This window comes from Neomonachus schauinslandi, chromosome 1, assembly GCF_002201575.2.
Source record: "Neomonachus schauinslandi chromosome 1, ASM220157v2, whole genome shotgun sequence".
Taxonomy (NCBI): domain Eukaryota; kingdom Metazoa; phylum Chordata; class Mammalia; order Carnivora; family Phocidae; genus Neomonachus; species Neomonachus schauinslandi.
The window spans coordinates 129008389-129032205 of NC_058403.1; the positions used below are offsets into that span (position 1 = coordinate 129008389).

Genomic DNA, 23817 nt, shown 5'->3' on the forward strand with positions numbered 1-23817 from the left:
AGCCGAAGGCAGTCGCTTAACCAACTGAGCCACCCAGGCGCCCAAAAATATCACATTCTTGTCTACAAGACTATACAACTGAAAGATTTATATTTTTAAACCAATTATTAAGTTTCAGTTTGGGATGCCTGGGTGGCTCAGGCGGTTAAGCGTCTGCCTTCAGCTCAGGTCATGATCCCAGGGTCCTGGGATTGAGTCCCACATCAGGTTCCTTGCTCAGTGGGGAGTCTGCTTCTCCCTCTGCCTCTCCCACTGCGTGTGCTCTCTCTGTCTCTCTCTCTCTCTCAAATGAATAAATAAAAAATCTTAAAAAAAAAAAAAAAAGTTCCAGTTTATGGCTAGTAAACAAGGAAGATACATCTAACAAATTAATTTCACTATTCATACTTCTTGATCAAGTTTTTGAAACTAAATCAATGCCTTGGAGTGATGGAACAATCCACTCCATTTATAAGCAAAGACCTGAACAAGGCTACCCAAACATACCCTCACTCAACTTTCAGGATTAATCTGCAGCACAAGGTAACATTTTATACAGTAACAACAACTTGAGAAAAAAAAATCTAGATTGTCACAAATATATGCACAAATACTACCCATAGCCATGATATCTGACTGTTAAATTAAGCATATATTCCAAATTAATAAAGGTGATCTGAATATGCAATACTAGAAAATTACATATTTTATAGCCTTAAATCTTAACTTAGAGTAGAACTGAAAAATCAAGTAAGTATCAGATTACACAGCTACTATCAAAGGGGAAAAAATCTTGAACTTGAAACATACCAATTATATCACCAGATTTACTAGAAAGATTTGATTTCATTCTAAAACTCTATGCACAAACTCCAATACAGTGGGCATATACAAACATGGCTATTTGTGTTTGGTAGATACCAGTGAAATCAATGTAAATATACAACACAGAGAAACCTATTTTGGGGGGACAGGGAACAAAATGATTCATCTTACTAAATTATAAAAATGTTTTAAAATCAAGCCTGTATGGTGACTTCTTATAATTTTATATGTTCTTTAAGTGATTTATATAATTTATATGCTGCTTTTTATTTAGCAGCTGAATTAAAAGCAGGTTTTGTTCCCCTTAGTTACCTATCAAACAGAGTTTTCAACACCTTTAAAAAACATTATCCTTTCATTCAGGAGGATCTTCAGTATGAAAATTTGTATTTAATACAATACCAACTGGGACAATATGAAAGGTCTTAACGTTTGTGTCACTGGAGTCCCAGAAGGAGAAGAGAAAGAAAGTGCTGTAGAAAAAAAATGTTTTGAAGAAATAATGGCTGGAAATTTCCCAAATTTGGTAAAAGACATAAATTTATAGATTCACGAAGTTTAGTGAGCCACAAGTAGGATAAACACAAAGAAATCATGCCAAGACACACAATCAAATTGTTAAAACCCAGATAAAGAAAAAAATTGTTTTTCTTAGACTGCTTTAAGGACTAGTTACACATAAAAGATTTGAAAGACTGGATTTCTCATCAGAAACCATGGAGGCCAGAAGACTCAAACAAAACCCCCGTCAAAGGAGAATCCTGCATCACATGAAAACATCCTTTAGAAATGAAGGCAAGCTAAGAACATTCTCAGATGAAGGAAAACTAAAGAAAATTCATTTCCAGCAATCTTGGTCTAAAAAGAAATGCCAAAGGAAGTTCTTCAAGCTGAAGGGAAATGATACCAGAGGGAAACATAGACCTTTAAGTATGAAGGAAGCACAATTAATTGAAAGCAAAAATTCTTAATGTTTTCTGGGAAGGAGTTCAATGTATTACATATATTACATGGCAACTCTAATGACCTCGGCCACAGCAACTTCTTGCTAGACACGTCTCCAAAGGCAAGAGAAACAAAGGCAAAAATGAACTATTGGGACTTCAACAAGATAAAAAACTTCTGCATAGCAAAAGGAAACAGTCTACAAAACCAAGAGACAACTGACAGAATGGGAGAAGATATTTGCAAATGTCTTACCAGATAAAGGGCTAGTATCCAAAATCTATAAAGAACTTACTAAATTCAACACCCAAAAAAAACCCAAATAATCCATTCAAGAAATGGGCAGAAGACATGAACAGACATTTCCCCAAAGACATCCAAATGGACAACAGACACATGAAAAAATGCTCAACATCACCTAGCATCAGGGAAATACACCAAAACCTCAATGAGATACCACCTCACACCAGTAAAAATAGCTACAATGAACAAGTCAGGAAACGACATATGTTGGCGAGGATGCGGAGAAAGGGGAACCCTCCTACACAATTGGTGGGAACACAAGCTGCTGCAGCCACTCTGGAAAACAGTATGAAGGTTCCTCAAAAAGTTGAAAATAGAGCTACCCTATGACCCAGCAATTGTACTATGGGTATTTACCCCAAAGATACAAATGCAGTGATCCAAAGGGGCACCTGCACCCCAATGTTTACAACAGCAATGTCCACAATAGCCAAACTATGGAAAGAGCCCAGATGTCCATTGACAGATGAATGTATAAAGAAGATGTGGTGTGTGTACACACACACACACACACACACACACACACACACACACACAATATTACGCAGCCATCAAAAAACTGAAATCTTGCCATTTGCACCGATGTGGATAGAACTAGAGGGTACTACGCTAAGGGAAGTAAGTCAATCAGAGAAAGACAATTATCATATGATCTCACTGATATGTGGAATTTAAGAAACAAAACAGAGGGGACGCCTGGGTGGCTCAGTCGGTTAAGCATCTGCCTTCGGCTCAGGTCATGATCCCAGGGTCCTGGGATCGAGTCCCGCATCGGGCTCCCTGCTCCGCGGGGAGCCTGCTTCTCCCTCTGCCTCTGTCTCTCTCTCTCTCATGAATAAATAAATAAAATCTTTAAATAAATAAAAAAAAAAACCCAGGTGGCTCATCGCTACCATATTAAAAAAAAAGAAACAAAAGAGAGGATCGTAGGGGAAGAAAGGAAAAATAAAACAAGATGAAACCAGAGAGGGAGACAAACCATAAGAGACTCTTAATCATAGGAAACAAACTGAAGGTTGCTGGAGGGTAGGAGGGGGTGAAAGGATGGGGTAACTGGGTGATAGACATTAAGGAGGGCACATGATGTAATGAGCACTGGGTATACGACTGATGAATCATAGACCTGTACCTCTGAAACCAGTAATACATTATATTTTAATAAAAAATAAATAAGATGAAATGAAAAAGAAAAACTTGAAGTGGTAAAATATTAACTCTATGTAGACTGTGAAAATATATATATATTGTAATCCCTAAATCAACTATTAAAGAAAATAATAAACAGAGATATGGTCAAAATGCCAATGAAGAACATAAAAATAGTTCTAAATAAATCCAAATAATCCAAAAGAAGGAAGGAAAGAGGGAAGAAGAACAAAACTTGGAAGGCACAAATAAAAACAGCAGACCTAAATCCAGCCAAAACAATAAATAAAATAAAAATGTAAAGATCTAAACACACCAATTAAAAGATTCAGATTGTCATTTTGGATATAAAAAGAATACCTAATTATACACTACCTATAAGAAATCATTTTAAATGTAATGATACAGATATGCTTAATGTTAACAAGATGTTAAAAGATATACCATATAAACAGTAATGTAAAGACAGCTAACATGGCTACATCAATAATATCACTTAGAATGCAGAATTAAAAAAAAAATTACCAGAGACAAAGAAGGACATTACATAATGGTAAAAGGGTCAATTTATCTAAAAGACATCACAATCTTCACATAATATACAACTAATAACAGAGCTTCGAAGTATAGGCAAGCAAAAATGGTAAAAATGCTGGGAGAGATAGGTAATCCACAATTATAGGAAACCTCACATGTCTCTCCCAATAACCAACCCAACCAAGTAAATACATAAAATCAGCAAAGATATAGATGACCTGAACAACACTACCAACCAAGTCTAATTGATATTTATAGAACACTCTACCTAACAACAAAATAATATACTTTATTTTCAACTGCACTTGAAATACTCAGCAAGACAGACCAAATTCTAAGCCCAAAACCACACCTGAACATATTAAAATAAATTGAAAACATACAAGTATGTACTCTGGCCATAAAAGAATTAAACTAGAAATCAGTAACAGAAAGATGCTTGGAAACTCCCTAAGTATTTGGAAATCAAAGTTGATACTCTAATAGTAGAGAAAAAAAGAAAACTAATTCTAAATAACCCATGAAAAGAGGAAATCTCACAGGACACCAGAAAATATTCTGAATCTGATTGAATGAAAATTAAAATATTGTACATCAAAATTTTAAGGATGAAGTTATAAACAGTATTTAGAGGGTAATTTATTTATTAAATGTTTCTATCACAAAAGAAGTTCTCAAATTAATAATTTAAGCTTTCATTTAAGAAACTAGAAAAAGAATAAAATAACCATAGAGCAAGTAGGAAGATAGAAAGAATAAAGGACAGAAATCAACAAAGGTGAAAACAGAAAAACTACAGAAAATAATGAATCCCAAAGCTAGTTCTTTGAAAAGATCAATAAAATTGATAATCCTCTTACCAGAATAACAAAAGAAAAAAGAAAGAACCAGTATCAGGAATGAAAGAGGGGATCATGGGTAAAAACCTCAAAGACGTTAAAAAGATTAAGGGAATATTATGAACAACGTTAGGCATATAAATTCTACAATTTGGATGACAAAATCAGTCCTTCAAAGACACAAATGTTACTCAAAGAAAAAAAAAAGTGACCTAAGTAGTCCTACAGCTATTAAAGAAATTAAACTTGTAGGTAAAAACATTCCAAGAAAGAAAATTCCAAACCCAGATAGTTTCAATGGTCAATTCTATCAAACATTTAAAAAATAATACCAATCTGCACATCTAGAAAGCAGAAGACGGAGTACATCCCACTTTATGAGGCCAACATGTTATAATTCTAATACCAAAACCAGGCATAGACATTACAAGAAAACTATAGACAGTATCATTCAACATAGATATAAATACCCTTAACTAAATATTAGCAAATTGAATCCAATAATACATGAAAAGAATTATGTATCACAACCAAGTGGGGTTTATTCTGAGATCATAACTCTAGAATCAACCAATGCATATGGACTAAATAAAAAACCACATCATCAGAATATTTAACAAAACAACACCGTTTCATGATTGGAAAACAAAAACCAAAAAACCTCTCACAGCAGACTAGGAATAGAAGGTAACTCCTTTAACCCAATTAAGGGTATTTATAAAAGTTATAGACAATATCCTACTTAATGGTGAGGATTTCTAAGATCAGAAATAAAGCAAGGTTATGTCTACTCTTGTCATTCCTATTCATTCTCAGACTGGTAGTCCTAGTCAGTAAAAAGAAAAAGAAACAAAAGGCATTATAGACTGGGAAAGAAAACATAAAACTGTCTCTACTCTTAGATGGCATTATTGTTTACCGAGAAAATCTATTTAAAAAATCCAAGAATGAGTTTAGAAAGGTTGCTGAATGCAAGGTCAATATACAAAAAGCAACTGTATTTCCACATACTAGCAATTAATCAGAAATACAATTTTTAAAGACTGTGTATTTATAATACAAAAGAAAAGAAGAGAGAAAGTGAAAACAAAAACAACAACAGAAAAATGCTTTGGTATAAACCTAAAAGAAATGCAGGATTTGTATGCTGAAAACTACAAGACACTCATGAAGGACTTAAAGAAAACCTACATAAATAGGAATAACATGTTCATGAATTGGAAGACTCATTATTGCTAAAATGTCAATTTGATCTGTAGATCCAATGTAATCTGAATTAAAATCCCAGCAGGATTCCTTGTATATATGAACGATCTAAAATTTACATGGAAAGGCAGAGATATTAGAATAGCCAGAGCAATTCTGAGTGAATAGAACTTAGTTGGGAATCTCTCACAGTGTGATTTCAAGAATTACTATAAAGCTGCAGTAATCAAGGTAGTGCGACATAAGGAAAAAAGACGTATCTAGAATAAAGAATCCAGAAATAAACCCATGCAAATCTGATCAACTGATTTTTAACAAAAGTACAAAGGCAATTAAATGGAGATATAACCTTTCCAACAAATGGTCCCAGAAATCCACATGCCAAAAAATGAACGCCAATCTATACTTAACACTGAATACAAAAATTAATTCAAAAAGGATCACAGATCTAAATGACAAATCTAAGATTTTTAAATGTCTAGAAGATAAGATAGGAGAAAATGTGTATGTTGGGCAAAGAGTTCTTGCATAGGACACTAAAAGCACAATCCACCAAGTTGATAAATTAAACTTCATAAAATGAAAAACTTTTGCTCTGAGGAAAATATGTTAAAAAGATAAAGGACAGGGCATACACTGGAAGAAAACATTTGCAAATCATATATCTGACAGAGAACTTGCATTCATAATATACAAAGAACTCTCAAAACTCAAAAAATAAGATAACAGCTCAACAAAATATGAGTAATTACATTGTGTTGGGAAAACTTAGTACCCATTTGGGAAAGGAAAAAAAACAAAAGCCAAAAAACACTACCTCCCATTATATGCCTAATTTTTTTTATTATTACGTTATGTTAATCACCATACATAACATCATTAGTTTTTGATGTAGTGTTCCATGATTCATTGTTTGCGTATAACACCCAGTGCGCTCCATGCAGTACGTGCCCTCTTTAATACCCATCACCAGGCTAACCCATCCCCCCACGCCCCTCCCCTCTAGAACCCTCAGTTTGTTTCCCAGAGTCCACAGTCTCTCGTGGTTCGTCTTCCCCTCCGATTTCCCCCCCTTCATTCTTCTCTTCCTGCTAGCTTTTTTTTTTTTTTTTAACATATAATGTATTATTTGTTTCAGAGGTACAGGTCTGTGATTCAACAGTCACACAATTCACATTTAATTGCAATTATATAAAGCTAAATGTAAAGAGCAAAATGATAAAGCTCTCAGAAACAAATACAGGATATTATCTTTATCACTCAGGTTAGAGAAAGACTTCTTAAGATATCAAAAGCTAAAAAGCTTTAACCATGAAGGAAAATACTGAAAAAACTTGACTAAACATTAAGACCTCATGTTCAATGACACAAGAAAGAGTGAAAAGTCAAGCTGGAATGGGAGAAGACACCTGCAACATACACAGCTCACAAAAGGTTCATATCTAGGATACATACTGTAAATTAGTAAGAGAGAAAATTCAAAAGAAAAATGAGCAAGAGACTGAATAGGCACTTTACATAAAAGAGGCTATGTGAATGTCTAATAAACATAAAAAGGTACTTGACACTGTCATAAAAAACTCAAACTGTACAAATAATGAGATACTACTACATAAAAAATAGAATGTCTAAATAAAGAAATCTGACAAAACCCAAAAACCAAGTATGTGTCCGAAAATGTGGAGCAACAAGAAATCTCATACAGTTCTCATGGGAGTATAAATTAATAATACGGTATTCTCTATTAAGCTGAATATATGCATAGCCTACATGCCAGAAATTCTATGCCTAGGTATATACCTTAGAGAAATGCTCATGTGCAACAGAGGCATGTTTATGAATAGCTGCATTGTTCATAATAGGCAAAAACTGGAAATAACCCAACTATCCATCAATAGCGGAATATGGATAAACTGTGGTGCATACATTTGGTGGAATATTACGAATAATCTTAGATACACATAACACCGGTAAATTTTTGAAATAAGATAGTGTCGTGCAAAAGAACCCAGACCCAAAAGAATACATGTTGTAAGATTATTTAATTCAAAACATGCAAAATTAAATTGTACTGGTTAGAGAGGAATAATTAAGTGGCAAAATTATCGAAGAAAACTGAGAGAGAGAGAGACAGTTATAGAAGTCAGATTAATGGCCACATTGCAGGGTGGGAATAAACAGTTCTGACATAAGGTGGGCACCAAGGGCAGTTTTGTGGCAATAGCAACGTTGTTTCTTGATCTGTGTAAAGGTTACATTTAAATAATTCATAATAATCTACATTTGTTTTACATATTTTGAATGTGTTACACTTCACAATTTTTAAAAAGATTAAAAGAAAGAAGGACAAAAACACTGGACATGAGTGTTCCATCATTCTTCTAAAATATCAATTAAAATATAACTGAACTAAAAGGATAAGCATATAAAAAAATTGGCAGAAGACACAGGCTCAGACATGGTATTTCAGCTTAAGAATAAGAACAGTAGGGCGCCTGGGTGGCTCAGTTGGTTAAGCGACTGCCTTCGGCTCAGGTCATGATCCTGGAGTCCCTGGATCGAGTCCCGCATCGGGCTTCCTGCTTGGCAGGGAGTCTGCTTCGTCCTCTGACCCTATCCCCTCTCAGGTGTTCTCTCTCTCTCATTCTCTCTCAAATAAATAAATAAAATCTTTAAAAAAAAAAAAAAAAAGAATAAGAACAGTAATGGGATGCCTGGGTGGCTCAGTCGTTAAGCGTCTGCCTTCTGCTCAGGTCATGACCCCAGGGTCCTGGGATCGAGTCCCACATCAGGCTCCCTGCTCAGCGGGGACTCTGCTTCTCCCTCTCCCTCTGCCTGCCGCTCCCCCCTGCTTGTGCTCTTTGACAAATAAATAAAATCTTAAAAAAAAAAAAAAAAAAAAGAATAAGAACAGTAGCTTCCTTTGTTGGTTTGGCAAGTTTTGTTCTCCTAAACCAGGCACCCAATAAATAATATTCAAACCCTTAACTGTCTATAAAAACTACCACAGAAAACAATGGTACATTAGTTTAAAATATTTATGTAATTGGGCTCCTGGGTGGCTCAGTCGGTAGTCGGCCTTTGGCTCAAGTCATGATCCCAGGGTCCTGGGATCAATTCCCTGTACTGGGCTCCCTGCTCAGTAGGGAGTCTGCTTCTCCCTCTCCCTCTGCTATGCTCTGTCTCTGTCTCTCTCTCTGTCAAATAAACAAATAAAATCTTTAAAATAAGATAAAATATTTATGTAATTTCCATGTTTTCTTCAACAATTCTAAGACTGGAAAAAATGTATCTCAAGGTTTTGTCACTGTAATTTTATGGAAAATATTCATTTACTAATTAATCTATTAATTAAATCACTCACGTTTATACTAGATAATTTATAATTATGTAATTCAAATAAAATGTATTTTCTTGGGCACCTGGGTGGCTCAGTTGTTAGGCACCTGCCTTCGGCTCGGGTCATGATCTCAGGGTCCTGGGATTGAGTGCCGCGTCGGGCTCCCTGCTCGGTGGGGAGTCTGCTTGCTTCTCCTTCTATCGCTCCCCCCCATTCTCTCTCATTCTCTCTCTCAGATAAATAAATAAAATCTTTAAAAAATATATATATATTTTCTTTGTGAATACATGATTTGGGGTGGGATGGGACAGGAAGTTTCCTTTCCCAAATCTGACTGGCTATTACAGGTACTTTGGTTTACCCATAATTACCAATATATCAGCTATTTAGTCTTGTTTATAGTTTATATGTGCCACCATTCTGGCAGCATGAAAAGTGAACCCCACATTATCAAAAACTATACACTTGGCTTATTAGGCAGTTCTTAACAATGAATGGCAGCTCCCAGCATGCCCTCTTCACCTGTGAAGTTTCCATTTTTTCCTGTGTTGCTTTGTGGTATGTGTTCAGCAATCCTGCAAACTTTACTTTTATTTACTGATAATGATTTAGATGTAATATAAAAATAGTAAAGCTGCTTTCTAGTTTGTCAGGGAAACTCATTTATTAAATGCCTTCCCTAAAGCCAACTTCTATTCCTGAGCATTGTAGGAAAGATGGGATTTAGTCCCCTTGGCAAAGAATTGGATAGAATTGCTCCGTCTCCCTCCCCACTGTCCCTTTAAAGTCAATGCTTTGACAGATCATCAACAGAATACTGCAAATGATAAAGTTATTTCATAAGAGAAGAGTACCTTTGCCCACATGCATTTCAAGTGCATGTGTTTTTTTTTTTCTTTCTTTTTTTCTTTTTAGGAACTCACCCTTCCTATGTCAAAGTGATTTGAATTGTCTAAGCAAGTACTGAAGGGGATGCAAGGCAAAATGACATGGAAAGAAGCCAGTTTAAAACTTAATTTGTACTTGGGCAACTGATAGCTAACTGCTGCCACCCACCAAAACCCAAATACATCCCACACACAAATAAAAACAAGAATACCCACACACAACATAGCCAAACACCTTTACATTATACACTTGTTAAAGTCAGGGACTATGTCTTATTTTTATTCATTCACTTCTAACATTTTTTAAATGGCTACTATTTACCATAGACTGGGCATAAATACAGGGAATAATTCAAACCAGGTCCCTAGGTTAAAGGTATTAAACAAGACACATGTTAATTTATATGAGTGCTACAAACATCTAGAGAGCTGTGGACATCTATTAGGCTGCCATAATCTACCTGGAAGACCAAGAAAGGTGTTCCAGAAAAGGGATGTTAGTCTTATATTGGTTCTCTATTGCTGCATAACAAATTACCACAAACTTAGCAGCTCACGATAGCAGTCATTTATTAATTCACAGTTCTGCAGGGCAGAAGTCCAGGCACAGTGTGGCTGGGTCTTCCGCTCAGGATCTCTCCTAAAGCTGAAATCAAAGTGTCAGTGAGCAGTGTTCTCACCAGAAGACCTAAGGAAGAATCTACCTCTAGGTTCATTTATTTACAGTATAGAAGATTATATAAGAAATGTACACCCGGCGGAGGGGGAAGATTCCTATGGGCCATCTTAGGAATTCTGCCTACCATTAAGGGCAACCTAAAGAATGAACAGAAACTGAAGATGAGGCAAAGGGAGTTGGAGACAATGAGAGCACAACTGATATCCTGAGTCATGAAAGAGCATGGAAGAGTAGGGGGGTAAAGTATGTATGACTTGGACTTGTCTTCCCAGTCCCCAGCAGAGTAACCGGGACTAATTTGCCAAGGGAATGAACCAACATACCAAGTTATACCAAATTAAGCTAGGAAGTATTTAATAAGGGCTTATATACTTACAGCTATAAGGGAAAAGCTAAGAATTTCTTGTAGTACTAAACCACTAGGCAGAACTGAGGAGTGACAAATCAGGGGAGACAACATGGACAGAAAACTAACTGGACGTTAAGAAAACTGGACTCTTATCCTATATCTCTTCTAAATATAAGTGACCAAATCAAATAAACTCCAAGGGCTTTAGTTTTGCCTCATCTTTAACAGAGATGATTTAGGGGCGCCTGGGTGGCTCAGTCGTTAAGCGTCTGCCTTCGGCTCAGGTCATGATCCCACGGTCCTGGGATCAAGCCCTGCATCGGGCTCCCTGCTCCACGGGAAGCCTGCTTCTCCCTCTCCCACTCCCTCTGCTTGTGTTCCCTCTCTCGCTGTGTCTCTCTGTCAAATAAATAAAATCTTTAAAACAAAAAAAAACAGAGATGATTTAACTACTTGATTTCTAAGATCCCTTTCTACTACTAACTATCCTACAAAATGGAAGGCATGGTTCTTGCCCTGAGGCAAATTTTATTTAGCAAGTTTAGAATCTGGTATTAATTCATGTTGTAATCTAGACATTGCTTTATCAGCAATAATATTAAAAAGACAAATCCACAAAGAATCCTATTATAAACACGGAATTTACTTTCTTTTACAAATTTAGCAGTAATCAGACACTCCTATGCTAAGGTTTACTTGCCAAAACTACTTATCTTGTATTATTTTTTTAAAGTAGGCTTCATGCCCAACATGGGGCTTGAACTCAGGACTCTGAGATCAAGAGATGCATGCTCTACAGACTGAGCCAGCCAGGCACCCCCAAAATTACGTATCAATACCAAGTCCTATTAGAATAAGAGGAGGTAAGGTAATCTATGCCCATCTATGATGGGCAATTTAATTAACAAATATAATACTATTGTTTAGAAAACTAATGTACAGAATTTCGATTTCAAAAATACTGCTGGACTAAACCAGAAAACTGCACTTCACAAAATATGTAAGGTGTAAATCTGAAAACATCCAATGGAATGTCAGTCAGTTGTTTCAATCAATAAAATTATTTTTAATGGCTTTTACAGAGCTACATATATTTTAATAGGCATATTTGCCTGAGTTAAGGAGACAGAGCTGAGAGTCTGGGGAGAATACAGGGGCTAGAATTCTCAGGACAGAGTAACAGAGAGAGGCTGGTACAGCTAGAAAATCTCAAAGATCTGCAGATTATCCCCTTGTGTACTCAGCTAAGTACAAAACAGCACATGTGTATAAAAACACGTCTGGGGAAAAGAAGCATCCAAAGTAATTAAAGCAATCAACCTTTTTCTCCTTATCACCCTGACCTAGGGGGTTTTTTGAGGCTTTTTTTTTTTTCTTCCCTAACTGCCCCCATGAAATTTTACTACTACTGTGTACCTAATCTCTGCAGTTTGGCCCTTTGGAGGGTTGTTAATCATTGTAATAAGGTGATCGATCTTTCTCTCACACATATACACATACATACTCACAGCAAAAAAATAAATTTTGCCAAGTCGGAGGTGATATCACCCCCAGTGAGAATATATGGATTTTGAAGGAACAGTGCTTGGGTTTCATACAGGAAAGTATCCTGTTTACACAAGCTAAGGTGAAAAACTCGTATTTCCTGGAGCACTGGACAGAGTACTCAAGAAAAACTTACCTCAGTACAGAATACTTAGCATTTTTAAAAAAAATTAAGTATCATTTATAGTAGAAACAAAATTTATAAGATATAAATTTCACAAAATATATAAAAGGCCATCCACAGTGAAATTACAAAATTTGCTGAGAGAAATTAAAAATGACCTAAATAGAAGGAGAGCTATAACCTGTTCATGGGTCAGAAGACTCAATATTGTTAAGATGTTAACTTTTGCCAAGCTGACCTACAGATCAACATAATCCAATTTTGCCCCTAGAATTGACAAGCTGATTCTAAAATTTATATAAAACACAAAGGACCCACCCAAAACAATTTTGAAAAAGGAAAAAGTTGGTGATCAAGACTTATTATAAAGCTATAGCATCACAACAGTATGGTACTGGCATTAACAACAGACTTTTAATAAAGATATAAAGACAATTCAATAAAAAAAAATCGTCTTTTCAACAAATATTTTAATAACTGAATATACCCACATATTAAAAAAGTGAACTTTGGTATATATCGTGCATAATATACAAATATTTTTTTAAAGATTTATTTATTTGAGAGAGAGAGCACACACAGAGAGAGGGAAAAGCAGACTCCCTGCTGAGCAGGGAGACCAACGTGGGGCTTGATCCCAGGACCCTGGGATCATGACTTGAGCCAAAGGCAGACACTTAACCCAGGCACTCCTGAATAATATACAAATATTAACTCAAAACAGATTATAGATCTAAATGTGAAATTTAAAACTATAAAACCTTTGGAAGATACAAGAAAACCTATGTGACACTGAGATAGCTATCTTTTTATTTTATTTTATTTTTTTTTTTAAAGATTTTATTTATTTATTTGACAGAGAGAGACACAGCGAGAGAGGGAACACAAACAGGGGGAGTGGGAGAGGGAGAAGCAGGCTTCCCGTGGAGCAGGGAGCCCGATGCGGGGCTCGATCCCAGGACCCTGGGATCATGACCTGAGCCGAAGGCAGACACTTAACGACTGAGCCACCCAGGCGCCCCGATAGCTATCTTTTTAGATACAACACCAAAATCAAGACCCATAAAAGAATGAATTGATAAACTGGACATCACAGAATTTAAAACTTCTCTTCAAATAAACTCTTAGGAGAATGAAAACACAGCCACAGAGTGAGTATTTGTATCCAGAACATATAGAGAACTCTCAAAACTCAAGAGCAAGAAAACGATCCAATTAAGAAAAAAAAACTAGCAAAAACATTTGAAAAGACATTTCACCAATGAGAATATACAGATTGTCAAGAGCTATATGAAAAGATGTTCAATATCGTTAGTCATCACAGCAATGCAAATTAAAACTACAATGAGATACACTGTGGGATGGATACAGTGTATCCAATCTATTAGAATTTTTAACATTAGAAAAGACTGATCATACCAAATATTGGTGAGAATGTGGAAAAACAGATTTTCATATCTTGGTGGGAATGTATAATGATACAGCCAATTTGGAAAGTTAGCAATTTCTTAAAAAGTTAAACATATACCTACCATATGGTCTGACCTTACACTAGACATTTACCCAAGAGAGAGCAAAGCCTATGTTCATATAAAGCCTTATACAGAAAGGTTCACAGTAGCTTTATTTGTAATAGATGAAAAAGGGAAACAACGCAAATGTCTACCAATAGTTCAGTGGATAAACATAATTGTGTTTATAGATACAACGGAATATTACTGTTAATACATGCCACAGCATGGATGAAATTCAAAATAATTATGCTGAGTGAAAAAAAAGCTACACAAAATGACATATTATATCATTTCATTTATACAAACCTCTAGAAAATACAAATTAACCTATAGTGACACAAAACAGATCAGAGGTTAGGGGCAAATGGAATCTTTTGGGAGTGATAGAAATGTTAGCTACTTTGATTAAGGTGATGGTTTTATAGGTATATGCACATGCCAAAACTTATGAAAATAGTACAATTTAAATATATGCAATTTATTGTATGTCAATTATACCTCACTAAAACAAAACAAAACAAAAGGCTGAGGTGCTAGCTGAGACCTAACAGACCAATTACTAACTTCAGCTCCGTCTGAAATTTAGGACAGAATTTATGACATTTTGCTATACTATGTAACTATCATTATTTATTTATATGTAATAAGTATAAAAAAATCATCAGCTTTATTGCTGAGTATACGAGTAAAGATACTTCATCTCTATTAAAAGTATCATTGTTTACCCAACACCTACTTATATATACATGTCCAGGAAAATTACTTCAAAGAACTTAGACTACATTTAGTCTGTTTGGAAAGACAATAATTTGTTTAATAATTCATAATAAATACAAACATTCTAAAATTTCTGCATGTCCACTGAAGCAGAATTTTTGTTTTCTTGGATCCCACTTTATTTCCAATTAGCAAGATTTAAAAATAATCCAAATGCTCTCTAAAAGGGGGACTGGTAAAATAAATTACATTATAAAGAATGCAAAACTCTGTGGCTATCAAGAAAAATGAGGAAGCTTTCATTACTAACAAGGACTATTAATATACCACATTCCCAATATATATTCCCCAAATATACTGGGGATAAAAAATAAAAGATGCAAAATGTGTATATGCTAAATAAAAAACAATACATGACTGGAACATAAAAATAAGCCACCATCAGTTTCTAGCTGCAAAAACAGCTGGTTTCATTTAGACAATACCGTCTTTGTTTCAGAACCACCCAAAAGCCATTTAGTCACAATGACATTTAGTACATACACTCATTTACAGATCTTCGGGGAAAACTGCACATTGGTGAAGAAAATTTAAAAATCTGAAACCGGAATCTAGAAGCACTGGCAAGAATAGAGGAGAGGTGTCATTTCTAGGCATGGAGAAACTATAGAGGAATTCTCTCCTGAGTGTTAACTGAGTTGGTTCTTCTCTCTTCTTCACTCCCCCCTTTTTACTCTACGTCCCATGGAAGCCAGGAGGAAGTTGGGTGGGTACACCTGAGATGGGGCTGAGAGTTATGGGTTCCAATACTAGTAACTGTGAGTAGCTACAGAAGACCATGTACATGCATACAGTGTGTACATGTGTATAGTTTTAGGACAGAGAGTACATGTGACCTCAAGTAACTGAGCAAAGAGGTTTTAAGAGTTTAGGAACATCAACAACTTGGTATACTGGAAGCCAGCAGAAGTGACATGTGACCACAAGAAAGACTGGTTGAAGATTAGAGCACTTCTTGCTAATTTCCAGAAAAGACTAGAGAACATGGTGAAGGGTGGGGATGTGTGGAATTCAGGCAACCTGTGTAAACTTAGGGTTTACTACTTTGTGTTAACTGCCAACAATATTATTACAATAATAATGAAAACTAATGATCTGCTTGTGTGATACGTGTATGTATGTGTACTTGCCAAGCACTTCATCTGACAAAGTAAAATCAGTATCATTTCAGTGATCCCAGAAAATATTTTTGGAAAGCTTAAAAGATGTTAATAATTTGGAAGGCTACTTGGGCAAATCAATCCCCAAATATTTCGAATGATAAAGCTAAATTCAGAAGCGAATAAAATATACAAGATAGCATTTCCAAAAATATTAAGTTATATGATAGATATAGGCAAGGTCTACTTATTGACTAGCTCTTAAATCAACTCTTTTGTGTTTAAAAAGGGTCACTCATAATCTAAGCCTTCCTCTGGCTAGATTATAATTACCCCTAGTTTGATATTACTTTGAATGATGTTTTTATCTAGCCAAAAAATCAGGTACCAGGGAGGCTTATGTATTCATTCATTTGCAATCCTGACATTTAATAGCACTTGGTATCATGAAAATTAGGATCACACTTGCATTACAGTTTAAAAGGTAGGAATCCATAGAACATGGCCACAGCTTTTAGGGCGAAAAATCCATTTTTGAACTATTATTGCTTTATGGCACTATTTGACAAAGAAAATATATTTCTCTTTCTCCAATTTACTTTATTTCCCCAGTTACTATCAAGTCTGACATGGGTTCAAATTCCTGTTCTTCTATACTTACTGATCCTGGAGATGTTCAACCTTTCTGAGTTTTAGTTTTGTTAACTATTGGTGGAATGGAAATGTTAACCTACCAACTTTACAAGATTGCTGTATGAATTGAATCACGTAACATAAGAAGGCTTAGTCATATCACTGTCTCTGAAATAAAATTCCATAACACCAATTTTTATCACTCTGGATAGAAGAAAACTTCTATGTGTAGAAAATAATTTTCTTACAAAGTCAGACCTTTCCTCTGAAATGTGTTATTAATATTTCAGACTAAATCATTTGGGCTCCGCAACATGGCATTAAGTTCTAGTAAATCCTAGGGAAAGTAAGTAATAATTATTATTATTTTGGCTACATTCATTCATTTACTTATGAAGATTTTTATTTATTTGAAAGAGAGTGAGTGAGTGAGAGAGAGAGCATGAGCAAGGGGAGGGGGAGAAGCAGACGCCCTTGCTAAAACCTGATGTAGGGCTTGATCCCAGGACCCTGGGATTATGACCTGAACTGAAGGCAGTCACTTAACCGACACAGCCACTCAGGTGCCCTTGGCTACATATATTTAGACATACAAATGAAACCTTCTGGGCAAAAGCACGTCATTCAGGTCATTCAGAATTGTTAGATCATCTTAAATTTGAAGTTGAAAAAGCACTGAAGTCCATTATTGTAACCCCACACATTTTACAAAAGAAAAGTTAGTCCCAAAGAACTTAAATGGATTTGCTCAAGTAGTATATATAGGTAATAAGGTAAGAAAATATGAGTACTTAGTTCTAATAACTTATATTCCAATTGTTCTTTACACTATATATACATACCACTCTGCCTTTATACTGTGTTTCACCTTTTTGATTAACAGTGCTTCTTCCATGTCCAAGTGACTTATTTTTCCAACAGTTTGCTATTTCAACTGCTTCTAGGCAATCAAAAATCTTCTATTAGGTTACCTATCCAAACAACTATTTTCCCTTTATGCCTTCCTATGAAAATGGTGATTTTCTCCATATATGGAATGGCAATATAACCAGTGATGGTAAGCCTCTATTCTTGCCCCAGGGGATAAACCAGGTAATAAACAATGATTGATCTAAACAAGAAGTTAATCCCATTCTACCTTTGTTGGTGGATTGGTTTAGAATAAACTAGTAAGCACATAATGCAGCAGTCATATCTACTATGAGGAGAAAGCTAAAAGTCTCACAGAAAAGCTCATCCAGAGCTCTGGCATTACTGTCTTAACCAACCCCCAAATCACCTTGCTCTAGATTAAATTATATAAGCAATAAACCTGTATTTAGTTAGGCAATCAATTACTTGTGGCCCAAAGCTTCCAAATACGAAACTCCAGTATTTTCTAGTGAAATCATCTTACCTAGCTTCTACGATAGATGACTTCCTTCTCAGACCAAACAATATAAGAGTTTTATTAAAAATCAATTAGGTGTGTTAGTAAAAAAGGTGCTATTTGGTAGTCCACAGTATTCAGAACTTTAGGACATGACTGAAGAAACTAAAATAATAAATCTAAAATAATACAATGTTTATTCAGTATAGAAACAAATCTGAATTTGTATATCCATTCTAAAAATTTATAAAAATAACTTCAAAAACCGTAAGTTTCAAAAAGATGTTATTGTCAATTACTTAAACTTATTTTTGAAAAACACTGCCATCACACTGACATGAAGCTTAAATATATTTTATTACCTATCAAGAGTCATTTTATATGACAAAACATTGTTTTACTAAACAAATGTATATACATCACCTCTTAAAATAAAAAATTTACTATCTTGAATTCAAAAAATGGCCACAGATTTAACAAATTGCAAAATTATGATAATACTTTCAACTACTGAGTCACATGAGAAAAGACCAAAAAGTAGCAATAAAAAAAACTTGTCAAAAACCCATGAATCACTGAAGAGAAGTGAAGAGTCACCCACCCTCAAGAAGGGCCAACTAGTTTGAAATACTAACTTAGCTTTTAGTTCGGCCCTAAGTTTCAGAGTAAGGGCACAAGCTAGGAGATGTTAAGAAATGATGGTTAAAAGTAAGTAAAGAAAGAACCTATAAGTAGAGGCTAAAAATTGTAAATGTTTGAGGGTCACACACTAGTGACACATACACAATAGTTCCCAAGGATATGACACTAGAATAAACTGATGCTCAAGATGATTATTTTTTTTTAATTTAAAATAATTTGATTAATATAGCAAAAACTGGTGTTGGCTATAATGAGACTTTGTAATGATGGGGACATTAATCATGGTAAATAGCATTATAGTCCAAACTTTCTCACCAAGATAAGATTTGTTAGTACTATTAAGGAAACAAACAAACAAACCCAAAAGACTAGAGTTAAGCAGAACAGAAAGCCATTTTCCTCCTTTTCATAAGTCTATACCACTGTAATTATTTTCTGTCCTAAGAAAAGTCGACCCTTCAGGACACCCCAGTTAGGTAAGTAACCAGGCACTCCATTTAAAATAAATATGTACATCCTGAATTAGGTGCATGTATCCAATAAATATCAACTTAAAGGCAATTCACTTAGGAAGGTTTAAAAAAAATATAATGAGAGCATTTTGTTGGATCACTACTAATGTTAGAATGAACCAATTTAGCTAAAGATCAAATTTATTTGGATAATCCAACTTTTAAAAGATAAATACTTTTTATAGCTACTTAATGTTACCATACTAGTACTGTACGAAAGAATGAAGGAAAAGATGAGAGTTTGAGATGAACCTACAGGTTTTCATAGAATTACCAATCATTTTTGGTCATCTGTTTTGGTGTTGCTATAGCAACTTTATGATTCATGACCCCCTCACCCCAATAATTCAGAGGACTGAATTATGTATGAAAAATGTATTGCCAATGTGTTTCCAGTATCAGTAACACACATTAATGAATCTGATCTTACTATAGTAAATTATGTATTTTTAGCCTCAATTTAGTAAATTAAAGAAACTACCGGCCACTAGAGAAACACAGAGGAAATTATCCATATACCCAATCTTTATAAAACTGTGTCTCATGTCAGTCTTGAATGTTAAATCCACTATATCTTTTAGTTTCAAATATGTCTTTCTTTACTGAGAGACTCAAACAGATGAGTCTGTGTATAATGCTTACAATGCTTATTTACAGAAAACAAATTTGATCTCTAAATTAGATACAAACTTAGTAGAAATGTCTTTTATTTAAAGTTCACAAAAAAGAACCCTCATCTAAAATGCATACAAGTATTTAATAGTGAAGTGTCATGATGTCTACAACTTACTTTCAAATGGGATTCAGCAAAAGAAAAACTGTATGAGTACATATATATAATACATGTAAATATAAGAGGGAAAAGCAAATGTGGCAAATTGCTATCAATGCTGGATCTACGTGGAAGATATATGGGTATTCAGAGTATTTTTTCAGCTTTTCTGTGGAAAAATTTCCAAGTAAAAAGATGGGGAAACAAAGGACCCTCACAGGCTCCCAGCTCACTTGTGCTATAGTCTTTATCCTGAATATATGTCCAGTCCCTTTCTTTTGAGGCAATTACCTTAAGACCCTTCTGCTTTCATTTACAACAACTGTTACAGAACTGTGTTATGTCTTTTTAAGGAAATCATATCTCCAGGAAAGAGTTTTTATAAGTAGATTTAAAGGCCAGTATCAGTGAATTAATTGTTTTACCTGAAAGTTAACATCTTCTTTCTTAAATATTAGTGCTCGAACTTCATCAGGATCTCCATTAAATATAGCTTGCACCAGTGATGGCTAAAATACAAGAGAGCAATAAAAATATTAATCACACTGCATGGATGATTCTAAAGATATTTCCACATAACTTTTAAACCTAAAATTTTTCTCCCCTTTAGCAACAATAATCAATTTGGTTTTTGACATTAACCAAAAGTTTCAGGAAGTCAAATCATATGAAAGTACAGGATTCCTCCCTGAATAAAAAAGGCCTAATTAAAAAAAAAAATCAGTTCAGTATGACCAAAATTAGGTAGACAGTAAACACAATCAAACTTTATTTTGTGTGGGTAGAAGTCTTTTGTTTATACATGTGTGTATATATATGATAAAAACAAAGTCTCTTCCAAATACAAGTGTGACATCTCAACATCTACTTGTGGAACATAACTTGTCAAACAAGCCATTCCTAGGCCACACTGAGGCCCATGAAGGTAGTAGGCCTTTTTGAAAAGTTCCTTTGGGGCATTAAGTAACTTGCATGGGTTAGCATTACACGTTATACAGACAGAAATCCAAGGAAGAAAATCTGGCAATTGATGAAAATCACTACTATCCAAAGACCAAAAAATACCATATACCTGAAAAACACGAAGAGGCAAACACGTGTATCTAAATATAACAATTTCTTAACAACACAGCCTCTCTGATAAGGTATCATATTATACTAGTCAAACAAGAAACCAATTGACAACAACATTAAAAATAAGGTTAAGGATGAAGTCTGATTCTTTTTCATATAAAAGTGCTACGTGTAAATACATAAAATTCATTACAGAAAAGGCTGTGCCTCGGTATTTCTAGCCATAGCTTTCCTAAAACATACAGTTCCTCATTCTTGTTACAGCAGTTTTTAAAACCACAAAATGAAAACAGAAATGTGGTTGCCAGAACTACGATTCTCAATTTTTTTAAAACAAGTCTTTTTAAGAGAGTAAGAGATAGTAAGTAAAGTCTGAAATGGGTTATCTAAACATCTTAAAGTAGTAAAAATCAGAAATGTGTGCATTTTATAGCCAAGTAATACTATATCATATTTACATACCTATATTGCTTTATTTGGGTTTTTAATGAAACTAGTGGAAACCAACTTATGTTTATTCTTAAAAGATAAAATTTACCCTACTAGTTCAGAAGACAGTAAACATAAACTCTCATATCTTACCAATACACTTCCAGAAGGTGGTGAATGTAGGGATTTATTTTCCTGTGGCAATTTAGAAATGAAGGCAGGAGATTCATCTTCTACCTCCTCCAAAACAACAATACACACTCGACTCATTCGCTCTTTTAAAATACTAAATCCCAAGCTATGTGATAAAAGTCACAGTTGGAAGAGCACAAGTAGTTTTTCCTCTTCTGTACAACACTTAGGATCATTCTCTGAACAGCGCAGCTGGTTTTTTAAAGTTAGTAAGTACTATCAGAAAAACTGAAGTTTAAAATTATGACTACATAACATAACTTCCTAAAAATAACAAAATTCTATTATCTTCTGTTGGGTTACTATAATACTTAAAAGAAATTTCACATCAACATGTCAATTACTAAAACAGAGTCCAATACAAGCTCATTTAAAAATATTTTTCCCCTACCAAAATAGTCATATTGCTCTCTGTCTCACAGAAATTTACTTGCATAAAAAGATCATTGTTTGGGGCAACAACACCACACAATACAAAATGAAATGAGAAACAATTACTGTGACAGAGATGATTACAGCTATACCCACTCTTGCCTGCAAGGTCATATAGTTACCAGTAGCTGACTTCCTTGTAATTAAAAAAAAAAAAAAATCTCACTATTTTGTTTCCACTTCTAACTTGTCTTCATTTCTTCAGCTTCTGGTTTAATACAGATATTATCCAGAAAAAAAAAAATATCTAGAGCTCAGCACAAATTCTTAAAATAAAGCGCAGAGGTTGACAATTCTTTCTGTGTTTGGGAAAGAAAAAAAAAAAAAAAACACTCTGCATTAATAGCAAAGCTGCAGTACATTTACATGCGATGAGTCAGACCACAAGAGACAATAGGACTCTTGGTACTAGAATACAGCTTGATTAATCCAGATATCCCATGTAATTGAAGAAACACAGATAGCTTTATTCCCATCAATAGCATAAGCAAGGCAGAGCGTTCATTCTTTCTCCATCAGGCAGTTGTCTGTGGCTGCTCCAGCAAAAGGGCACAGCACCAGGCAGAAATAGTGTTAGCAGAGGATCCTAATGGAACAGGCAGGCTGCGAAGGAATTAGAAGGCATTTGAGCTCAAATTACTGCTTCAGGCTTTTCATTTTAAAAAAAGAGAAAAAAGCCCAGTAGTTTATCATTCCAGTGTTTCCTTTGATCTCCACATGAATACAGCTTCCATTAAATAGTCTTCATTCACAGGAAAAAACAGCAGACTGTGCATCTTCTTTGAGCCAACTACTTTATTCAATCATCTGCTCTGTGCCAGTAGTTTCCTTCCACTGTAAAAACCGCTACAGTTACCCTTTTCAGTAGATTTCAGATGCTTCCCCGTTCCTCAGATGATCTTGCAAAATGCCACTAATACCTCCAATGAGTAGGTCCTTAAAAAATATCTACGGAACCTCAGGATCAGCCCCACAGAAGCATTCCAACTGAGCAACAGTCTGAAGAGCAAAGACTGCAGAACCGCAGGATGAAATGCCTAGTAATGCTCACATGTTACACTTACCAGAGATCTGAGCTACTGCTCGGGATGTAACTTCCTCTAGCAGGAGAAAAAAATAGTGCATTTGGACAGCCTTCACAATTAGAAGGTTCATGCCAGTTCTGTGACTAATCCAGATCAAACTGAAAAATTCTATAACTGAAAAATGAGTGCGCTTTTAACATTTTCCACTAAAAGCCACAAGGAAATCTGGTGTACTGCCTCTGCTGACTAACACTGGTTTTAGCAAGTAAACAATTCCAAACAGCTTAACCGCTTTCGTATGTTACAATATAGCAAATGTTTAACCCCCTATAATGACAGCTGCAATAAGAATGTCTGCAGTGAGCCCATAAAAGAGATGAAAGAGAAATATTTATGAGAACATAAAAACACAAATCTAAGATTTTATTCTTTTTTACCAAGATCATTTTTTAATAAACCAGATATATTTATTTTCAAAAATGCAAAAAGTTCAAACAAAGAAATTTAAGATTTACTAACAATTTCTAGGTTGTTGAATTTAATCTATCAGGTCATATATTTAAAGGGAAAAAATAAAAATGTAAAAATGTAAAAATCCTAGCTTGAAACTTCTTTGGATCATCTGAATTTCACTGAAGAAAT

The 23817-nt window shown here is 34.8% G+C and overlaps 1 protein-coding gene across 4 annotated transcripts in view; it reads right to left on the minus strand.

Annotated features, from left to right (window-relative positions):
* Window positions 1–23568, minus strand: part of ANKRD28 (ankyrin repeat domain 28) — a 123793-nt gene extending 100225 nt beyond the window's left edge. Inside the window, exons 1-3 of one of the 4 annotated variants that reach the window (XM_021678908.1) lie at window positions 21680–21796; window positions 20449–20532; window positions 11988–11999 (exon numbers count right to left, since the gene is read on the minus strand). In XM_021678908.1, coding sequence (XP_021534583.1) covers window positions 11988–11999; window positions 20449–20532; window positions 21680–21796 — 213 coding nt within the window. Of the gene's footprint in view, window positions 1–11987; window positions 12000–20448; window positions 20533–21670 lie in introns of those variants that run through there. The other 3 variants (XM_021678909.1, XM_021678907.2, XM_044920522.1) reach the window with 3 other exon arrangements.
* Window positions 23569–23817: the final 249 nt, after the last annotated feature.